At 42.1% G+C, this 10237-nt stretch overlaps 1 protein-coding gene across 5 annotated transcripts in view; it reads right to left on the bottom strand.

Annotated features, from left to right (window-relative positions):
• LOC116102881 (ATP-binding cassette sub-family A member 3-like) overlaps nt 1-9853 on the bottom strand; it is a 132493-nt gene extending 122640 nt beyond the window's left edge. For 2 of the 5 annotated variants that reach the window (XM_031388109.1, XM_031388114.1), the window contains exons 1-3: nt 9745-9853; nt 2958-3079; nt 2360-2609 (exon numbers count right to left, since the gene is read on the bottom strand). In XM_031388109.1, the coding sequence (XP_031243969.1) occupies nt 2360-2609; nt 2958-3017 (310 nt within the window). In that variant the 5' untranslated portion in view covers nt 3018-3079; nt 9745-9853. Of the gene's footprint in view, nt 1-2359; nt 2610-2957; nt 3080-9190 lie in introns of all 5 variants that reach the window. The other 3 variants (XM_031388110.1, XM_031388111.1, XM_031388112.1) reach the window with 3 other exon arrangements.
• Between the last annotated feature and the right edge of the window lie 384 nt (nt 9854-10237).

The following is a 10237-nucleotide window of genomic DNA, read 5'->3' as shown; positions in this document are numbered from 1 at the left end:
GGACCCCACTACATACTCACCAAAATAGCTCAAGTGTTGTAAAATTTTATTTATCAAATTAAAATCATTATTATAATTTTGTTTTCTATGTAAACAAAAATGTATGCGCTTTGCCTAAATGTTTAAGTGATGCTCTCTTCTATAACGTGGGCCTTTTAGTAGAATTCAGTGAGCTGCCCCTTGTTATAGTCTCAATAAACGGTTCCTGCATTTATTGAGAAACTGCCACTCTTTTTCAAGGTAGATCTATTACTTACATTTCCACCAGTGAGGCAAGGTCCAGTTGCTCCATACACTAATCAAACCTCACTACTATCTTTTTTGTTCCAGTCATGAATGGCATCTCATTGTGTGAGCCATTACACTTCCCTGATAATGAGCAATGTTGACCACATCCCCATGCGCTCAACAGCTATTTAGATGCCACTTCAGTCAAGTTGTTGACTCAGATCTCTTGTTGTTTTTGAAAACAGTTGTCTTTATATGATTCCGTTGTTCAGAATGCTTTATAGTTCTATTGTAACCTACTATCACAAAAAATAGTTTGCAAATATTTTCTCATCCTTTGAGTAGTCATTCATTCTCTTGATAGTTTCCTTTGGAAAAAGATTTCCAATTTTGTTGAAAAAGTATATTTATTGCATTTTCATGATTTTTTTGTCATCCCTAAAAAACCTTTGCCAAATGCATGGTCATGAGGACAATCCTTTGTTTTCTCCTAAAAGTGTTATAGTTTTGGCTCTCATATCTAGATTTTTAGCCCAAATTGAAGTACATATGATTTAAATATAAGATTCAATAACTTTCTGTTGCATACAGAACATTCTATTTCCAGATAGCTCAAGAAACTACTCTTTATCCATTGCTTAGTTTTGAAATAATACCCCAAAAAATCAACTTACTATGCCAGGACCTTTTATTTCTAGAATATCAATTCTATAACATTGATATGCACATCTACTTTTGCACCAACAGCATGTGTGTGTGTGTGCACATGTTCAAAACTTCAATGTTCCTCAATATTATTTTAGCTACAGTGAGTCACATTGTTGTGTGATTTTCAGACGTGGTTCATCAATTTGCATAAAGAAGCTCAAAGCCTGTGCAGGAGATATACCTGTTGATTGGCATTCAGACAGATCCAGGCTTCACTCTGCCAGCTCTGGAAAGGCTCCATACTTCCCTTCCCTGGTCCGCAGTTTAGGGCCATAAAGCCAAATTTCAGAGCTGCTTTGGATTCCCCAGCAAAGACAGAGGTCAGCAGCCCCATGAGGCACCTTTTCCTCTGTGTGTCGCTTTGTATTAACAGGACCAATCTCTGTCTACTGCTGATGCAAACTATCTGAATCTTAAAGCAATTTCAGGGTCTGGATGACTAGGGAGCAAGTTTGCCTCAGGGACTCAGACAAATACCTTCCTGGGTCTGTATATATACAACTGCTCTCAGTCAGTCAACAGCTGTGATAGGCCATACACATAGGAATTCCTCTCTCTCTCTCTCTCTCTCTCTCTCTCTCTCTCTCTCTCTCTCTCTCTCTCTCTCTCTCTCTCTCTCTCTCTCAGTCTGAGCTGGGTCCTTGTCTTGCCTGATGAGAAGGCATGTCTCGGTGACTGTAGCAAGAGTTGAGACCATGAGTTCTGTCACTGGAGATCCAGTGGGCACTCTTCATCTCAAATCCTCAGTGGACAGTTCTGATAGCAAGACCATCGTCACAGGAGGCTATAACAAAGTCCATGTGGGTATGGGAAACTTCTGGTTCTGAAGGCAGAGATATAGTAGGTAAGTCTGCCACCTGGGCCTTGTCCCCTCATGGTGGTTCTCCCAGGTATTGGACTCACAAGCTCCTAATTAGATGACACTTTTATCCACAGGTGGCCGCAAGGTTATTGTTGTACTTAGATATGATGTGAATAAAACCTGTGCACCAAGAAAAAGTTCCTGCTTTATCCTAATACTTGACATAAAATCAGGTACTGTCACTTGCCTGGTGACAGCATTATTGAAAGGAGAGAATCAATATCTGCAAAAATGTCCTCTGACAACCACATATGTCACAAATACACATGCATGCACATACACAGGTATACATGTACACGAGTGCACACACACATGCACACATTCATGCACACACAAAAGTTTGTTGATAACATAATCATAAACAAAGAATAGTTTTATATAACTGGAAATTAATTCAGTCATCTCATTTTAAATATTAGATTTCAATAGTGATTATGCCATGAAGACATTTGAACAAAATCCATGGTTTTCTATTTGGGAAACTAACGCATGAATTATGAAGGTTACTGAATTATGTTAAAACATTTCCAGAGAAATACTTCAAATATTTTCATTTCTAACCTTTAAAGTTGAAGTTTAAATCCTTTTTCACCATCTCAGTAATATTTCTTGCTGCAGTACTCTCAGAAGGCACATAAGCCAATTCATATTCAAAGTTTTCATTAAGGAACCCAGGTAATGTCAAGAGAATAGGATTGAAAATCACATTATGAATAAATGTCTTCTTTGAAATTCTGCGTACAGTCAAAGTCCATACAAACAACAGAAATATCATGATGATCTCCACCACTAAGCCAACCACCTTCCGGCTCTGCAACAAAACACAGGGGGACCATGTTAGTGAATACGTGAGCACATGCATATGCGTGCTCCTGTGTGGAGACATGGGCTAATTAACACAACACAGACCTATATTATTCTGCTTTGTTCTACAATGAGAATGCCCCCCCACACACACACACTGTCTTCCTTACATTGCCTATACTTCACTCTCTTATACAGATTCTGTTGATTCTCAGGTTGTTCTTCAGTCAGTGCTAGCTCAGCCTTGGAACAGAAGTGATAAAATCAACTACAATCAAGTGTAGTTAATGAGCTATTAGTTTTTCCTCTGGTTGCATAGACTTCCCATCTACCTCCCATGGACATCGCCACTTACCTTTAAAAGGAAATTTTTCCACAGGAGGACTGAAAATTGCCTCATCTGCAGTGAATCCATTTTACCAGAAAGGGTGGATGCTCAATGCTTAAGAAATAAAGATGTAACACAATTAAGGTCACCTGCCAAAATATTAAGTATCATCAATAAAAAAGACTATTGCTTCATTTTTCCACACCTCTACTTTATAAATGGAAAGATAACTAGAAAAAAAATTCTGGAATAGATACTTGACTGTTCCTTTATACCTTTATATCCATTTATTAAAACATTAGAGAATAGAGATGTAAGTGTGAGCAAACTTCACACAATGAAGATATAAAATATAAACAGAGAATATTAGTATTTGGGAAGCTTTTACGTGTATCACAAACTACAGGGTTAGACGCCTGCGTGATGTCTGCTTATTCAATGTTCTGTATGTCAGGTCTGTTCACAAAATACCATTTCATCATAATCAGGGATAGTATGGCATAATAACTATGAACCTAGGATATGAGTTCAGATCTCAATTCTTCAACATGCTGCATGCTTATAATTCGGAGCAAAATAACTAACTTATCATCCCCCACTGGGGTCAACTGCTACTTTGGAGAGGACAGTAAAGACATCACATTTTTGTAATTGTGTCGGGGTCAGCTGCTACTTTGGAGAGAACAGTTAAGACATTACATTTTTGTAATTGTGATAAAAACATATGTAGCATAAAATTCACCAGCACGTATTATTTTTTTCAGGAATATCAATCAATATTCAATGCCACCAGCCAATGCCACCATTCTTAATATTTTCATCTTCAAGAATCAAACTTCATTAAAAAACACCTTGCCATCTCCCCCATACCCTCACAGGTATAACTCTAGGTAATAAGAGGGATTGTCCAGACCCATGGGGCTAATAGGAATGGTAGCACAGAAAGGGACTTCAGATACTTGCTATCATGTGGATGGACCTTGAAGAATATTTTAAACTAAATGAAATAGCCTGGTCACAAAGTGTCAAATGCAGAGAAGATAAAAATACAAGAATCTGAGGAAACACAACCAGAGATAAATACAAAGCAATGTACATGTGGACATGTAACTAAACAGACAGGAGACTAGACCTGAACAAGGTTGACACTTGAAATAATAGACATGCTGGTATGGAAGGAGGACACCTCACCGTGCCCCAACTGTAGACAAGGAAAGGTCACAAGGCGCTAACCCTAGACTGCCTGCACCTAACGAGTGTTGGATGATGGTGGCACATGCCTTTAATCCCAGGATCGATGTGAGTTCAGGACCAGCCTGGTCTACAGAGTAAGTTCCAGGACAGCCAGAGCTACACAGAGAAACCCTGACACACACACAAAAAAAAAACAAAAACAAACAGGAGGGCTGAGAGCAGGAGAAATCCTCTTCCCTGAGGAAGAGCCCTTAAGTTGCCTTAAGTTGGTTAACCAATACCAAGATGTCATCCCTGAAATTATATACATGCAGGCAACATTATTAAAGAAACAGAGGCCAAGGATTTAAGAGAGAGCAGGACAGGGAACATGTTGGAGGAAGGAAGAGGAAAGGGGAGAAATTACATAATTATATTTTAATTTAAAAAAGTAATAATAATAAAGAGAAACTCTTTTAGAAACAAAAGAAAATAAAATATACTTAAGGAAATAAAGATTTGGAAAGTAGCAAAGCAATCAGGAAGACCAGAGGAAATAGCAAATGTGCATACATTTGTTTGGTTGAGGTAGAGTCTTGCTGTGCAGCCCAGGCTAGCCTAGATCTGTTGCATGTAGTCTTATGTTCTGTCTTACTCTGGAAGGTGACAGCACCATCAGCCCCCACCTGGCTTCCCTTGAATCCAAGGATAAAAAATACACAGTTGTTCAATTTCACTTGCCTTCTTGGCACAATTGCGGGATGCTACTGTCTCTGGCCTGGAAAAGTGTACCCTTATCAGCTTCTTATCTCTGTCTCTCCCACCTGCCCTAAACTTCAGTTAATAGACTCCCCTGACCACCTGCCTGTAGGAGCAGTCTGTGTGGTCACTCTGTTTTGAGATCTCACATGATTGCCCAGTTCTTCTCTCTCCAAAGCTTGGCTCTCTGTTCTCCTTTTGTCCCCCTGCCTGCCTCCAGGAACCCAGAAGTCCTGCCTATCCCTTCCACCCAGCAATTGGCCCACAACTTTCTTTACTGAGAGATCAAGAACCAATTGGGAAATAGGACCTTAACATCAGAACCGACCCCCTACATAGATCTTGTGATCCTCTTGCCTTTGATCCCTGAGTTCCAGTTCCGGTAATACAGGTCTGTGTCACCACATCTGGCTAACATTTCTTTTTACTTCTGAGGCTGGTGGGTCTGGGTAGGGAGTGAAATTGTTAGTCCTGAAATGGATATTCTCCAAAGAGAGCCTTTAGAAATTAAACTCTGAAGTAAAGACATTCACAGATGAAGGAATAAACTAAGAGACTTCTTTACAACTAGTAGGACTGATCTGAAAAAAAAAAAAGAAGAAGAAGAAGAAGAATTACAGACATAGAAATGGAGAGGAGCCTGAGGAAAAGAAGGTCCAGCAACAGGCCCAAAGTAAAATGCAGCTTAAGAGAAGGTCTCAAGGCCTGACACTATTGCTGAGGCTATGCAGTGCTCACAAAAAGGGACCTATCATTACTGCCCTCTGAAAGACCCAACAAGCAGCTGAAAGAATCAGATGCAGATATTTGCACCAACTAATGGACAGAAGCAGCTGACCCCTGTTGTTGAATTAGGGAAGGCTGAAAGAAGCGGAGGAGAAGGACAATCCTGTAGGAAGACCAGCAGTCTCAATTAATCTGGACCCTGAGATCTCTCAAACATTGGACCACCAAACAGGCAGCAAACACCACCTGATATAAGGCTCCCCAACACACATATAGTAGAGGACTTCCAGTTCTGTGTTCATTCAGAGATGATGCACCTAACCCTCAAGAGACTGGAGGCCCCAGAGAGTATAGAGTTCAGGTGGGGTGAGGGGTGGAGACATCCATGTGGAGACAGGTGGGTGGAAAGGAGGTATGAGATGTGGAATAGTCAGAGGATAGATGGGGGTGGATAAAATATGGAGTGTTAAAAATAAAATAAATTAATTAATAAAAATGAATTAATTAATAAAAAGAAAGAAAAGAAAGCTCTCTGGAGGAAAAAAAATGATATCAGAGATGATCAGATCCTGGGAAAGACAGGATTCTTTGAGTCACCTGGGCTAGTGAAACCCTGCCTCAAAGAATCTTCAAATTTGAGGAAGATTCACACATCAGCTTCAGGTCCTCATACACACACGCAAATATACACGTGTCCACAGACATGCAGACATACCTACACAAATACAAGCCACACATGCACAACTACCACACAAACACACATGGGAGAAGAAAATAAAAAGGAAACTCAGCAAAAGTGACAAACAAGAAGAAACTTGACTGATTAAGACAAGAAGATGACTCAAATTACTAAAATCTGGAAGCAAGGGGTGAGCGTCAGGTCCACAAGAAACTCCATTTCCTCAGTTTTTAGCAGTTGGAGAAAAGCCAGTGCTTATCAGAAACTTTCGAAGCTGGTTCCTCTCTACCGAAAGGAACCATTTCCCTGATCACTGGTAGGAGGGACCAATGGCTATTTGTGGTGTCTATTAGCACACCAAAGTGCATGGTAGGCTCCAGGCTCCCTAGGTATCACAAGGACCTGGCTCTTCTCCCCTCCCCTCCCCTACTCTCCCCCCAGCTCATGGCTTCCCTCCCCACAGCTACTCATTCTCCTTATATCCCTGCTGTTGGCTGTCCTCACTCTTTGTATTTCTCTCTCTGTTTCCCCAAGCGCCCCCTCCCTCTGTTCTATTTCCCTCCTCTCTCTATCTCCCCACTCTGCTCCTGCTTCTCCCACGGTCAGGTCCAGCCTGCTGGCCATGCTCAGCCTACTTCTTCCTTTCGCTGCTCTGGACTCTTCCAGATACCTCTCTGTCTCTTCTCTCCCTCATGTCTACAATAAAAACCCTCCCCCTTAACCACACCTGGGAGTAGTTGTAGTTTATAGAATGAGAAGACGGCACCAAACTTTAAGAAATAAAAGAGATTGTAAGAAAACACTGTGAATAGTTATAGGCCAATGGTTTTGACCGAAAGAAACAAAAGACAACCCTGTATTCACAGACTGAGAGACCAACGTCTTCACAGCAAAAACTCTCCAAAAGTTGGTCTTCAGCTCAAAACCCAGCCGCCTTGAATAGGCTGGTCCTAAGAATGCTGAATGGAGAAACTGTGTGGGGAAGTGATAGAGTTGGCAGGCCCACACCTCCTGCTATCAACACTTTGTGTTTGTCAATCACCATCAGCATAGATCCAAACTGAGAAAAGCACAGGCAGAGTCTGGAAACGCTCCATGCACCAGGGTTGACAGACAACAAGCTAGCTCACTCACGGGGGAAAGAACATGATTTTCACCAAATGTGCTTAACTAACAATCCCAGTGTAGAGGCGTGAAACTGGGTTTGAACCTTGTGTGCTGTTCACAAAATGGTCAATGACATGGGTGGGGGGTGCGCGGGGGTGTGGGGGAAGAGTGGTAGCATAAACAACAGACTCTGAGAATAAACAAAAGCTGTGAGTCATCACTTAACAATGATGCCAGGACAAAGAGTGGAAGGGAGGAAGCATTGCCAAATCAGATTCTGAACATAGAGAGTAGTCTTTACAGTGCAACAAAAGACAAACCAAGTAAATACGGGGCTAAACACAGTCCTAATAAACAAATAAAAATGAGTCCTAAATGGACATTTCCACAAAGAAACCGATAGCCATATGCCTCATTAAAAGATCCCCACATTAGGACTCAGAAAAATGAAAACTAAATGCTCAGCGGGCTTCTGCTTCCCATGCCATACACTTAACATTCTGTATCAAGAACAAAATAGAAAATAGTGTGTGCTAAGAGAGGAGAAAACTGAAACCTTTGCCCACTGGTGGTGGGTGTGGCAGAGCCCATTGGAAAGTAGATCGAAGCTTACTTCTCACAAGGCCAAATGTCCAATGTCTATATAATCCTTCAGTTTCACTCCTAGAAAATAGAAATATGTCTGTACCCTGTCTCCACTCCCCTCCTGCCCCCCAAAAATGTATAGGTCCAGTGAGATGGCTTAGCAGGCAAGGATGATTGCTGTCAAGGTTGATGAGCTGAGTTTGATCCCTGGACTCACATGGTAGAAGGAGAGGAGTGACTCCCACATGTTGTCCTCCACCACATATGTGCACCCACGTTAAATAAATGTAAAAGAAAACATGTAAAAATTGTTCACAAAGGCACCGTAACCCCAAAGTCCATTCAGCTGATTAACAGCTGCAGGCGATGAGGTAATTCCCCACCATGAAGTCTCGTTTGCCCATATAAGGAATGGTATATGGTACCTGTTACAACAAACAGGAACCTTGAAAGCAGTATGCTAAGCAAAGTGTATATGATTCCATTCATATGAATTGTCCAGGCTCCACTAATCCAGACACACAAAAAGAGCAGCAGTTTCCAGGGGCAGTGGTGGGTAGGCAGTGGAGAGCAACTGCTTAATAAGCGCAGGATTTATTTTGGGAGTGATGAAATGTTCTGGATTTCATCCAGACACTGAGTGTGGTAAAGGACACTGAAAATATGGTTAAACTTATGTTGTGTACTTTAATATTTTAAACCCATGAGATTAATAAAGAATTATTTTCTCATTGTAGAGGAGGCACAGAAGTCAAGTGACTTGCCTCAAGTCAGGTTAAGACTAAAGCTAATCCCGGGTCCCAGGATTCTTCCTTCTAGCCCCTAAACTGTAAATATTGTCCATATCAAAATGGAGTCATGCTAGGTGGGAGGGTGCATGCTGTTAATTCAAGAACTACGGAGGTTGAGGCCAGAGGACTGCCGTAAATTTGAGGGTAGCTTGGGCTACATGATGAGTACAAGCTCATCCAGGTCTTAAAAATAATAAGGGAGCAGTGAGGGGAGGGAAGAGAAGAGAAGGAGTCATAATCAAACTAGCCAAGCCAAAAGTTGGGAAGTTAAGAGGTGAAGGCAGGCACACACTGTACACCTGCCTATCATAATACTATCCCCGGGAAAGGACCCTTTGCTTCTGTTTGCTTTCTGAGGGAGGGTCTTGTGTTGTAGCCTTCTTTACCCTCAAACATGCTATATCTCCTGCCTCAGCCTCCAGAATGCATGGATTACTTACACATGCTCCGCACACTGCCTCTTGCTACCGGAAGTCACCAGCCCAGCCTCCTCTAGTGAACCACAGTCAACCCCTGCAACAAATCCCTGTCAGCCCCAAGCTCTGTTTCAAAACCCAGGGCGGTGGACTTCTGCCCTCAGAAGTGTCCCACCTCGGTCTTCTTTGAGATTGATGTGCCTGGTGTCCACACATGCACAGGCCAGATGCTAACTCTTTAGACTAGCAGTTCTCAACGACCCTTTCACAGAGGTCTCCCAAGACCACCAGGAAACACATATGTTTACATTATGATTCTTAACAGTAGCAAAACTATAGTTGTGAAGTAGCAATAATTGTATGGTTGGGGGTCATCACAACATGAAGGAACTGTATTAAAGGGTCGCAGCATTGGAAGGTTGAGAACCACTGCTTTAGACAGTCAGTCCTCTCTTTTAGGCTGACAACACACATACACAATGAAACTCGTTCCTAAGTCCCTGTGGGTGGTGTGGAGGACCCACGTTTGGACTCCTGGGGCGTCTAAGGGCAGCTTAGGATCCATCCCTGACACACACCTCTCAGACTACACAACAGTCACGGCCACGAGAGGGCGCGCGTCGCCCGGGCACCGCTCCTCCTCTTAACGCTCTAGCCAACCGCCTGGCGGCGCAGATCCGATCCGGATTGGGGTACGCGATGGGAACTGGGGCGCGCGCTGGAAGGAGCCGCCTGGGTGTCGCCCTGTGCGCTCTGGAACCTTCCCACTCTACAGAGTTTGGCTCGCGTACTTGCTCCTTTAGAGAGATTCGTAGTAAAGCCAGCAAGCCGGTTGAAGTGATAGCACAACTCAGAGGTCCAGATAAAAACTTTTGTGTACATTTCCAATTTTTTAAAAATAAATATTTAGAAGCTGTCTTAGAGTCATTGTCATTGTCTAAAGTCTGTTATTCTGACTTCTATTTTTTTCTTTTTTCTTTTTTTTTGATAATTTGTTCGTTGTTATTCTCCTTTGGTTATTTTTTAATCCTTTTAAACTTTGCCGTTTTAATATTTCTCTTGAACACTGAC

This window comes from Mastomys coucha, unplaced genomic scaffold (assembly GCF_008632895.1).
Source record: "Mastomys coucha isolate ucsf_1 unplaced genomic scaffold, UCSF_Mcou_1 pScaffold21, whole genome shotgun sequence".
NCBI classification, from domain to species: domain Eukaryota; kingdom Metazoa; phylum Chordata; class Mammalia; order Rodentia; family Muridae; genus Mastomys; species Mastomys coucha.
The sequence above is the reverse complement of the archived record's forward strand: the minus strand, read 5'-3'. Positions and strand labels throughout refer to the sequence as shown.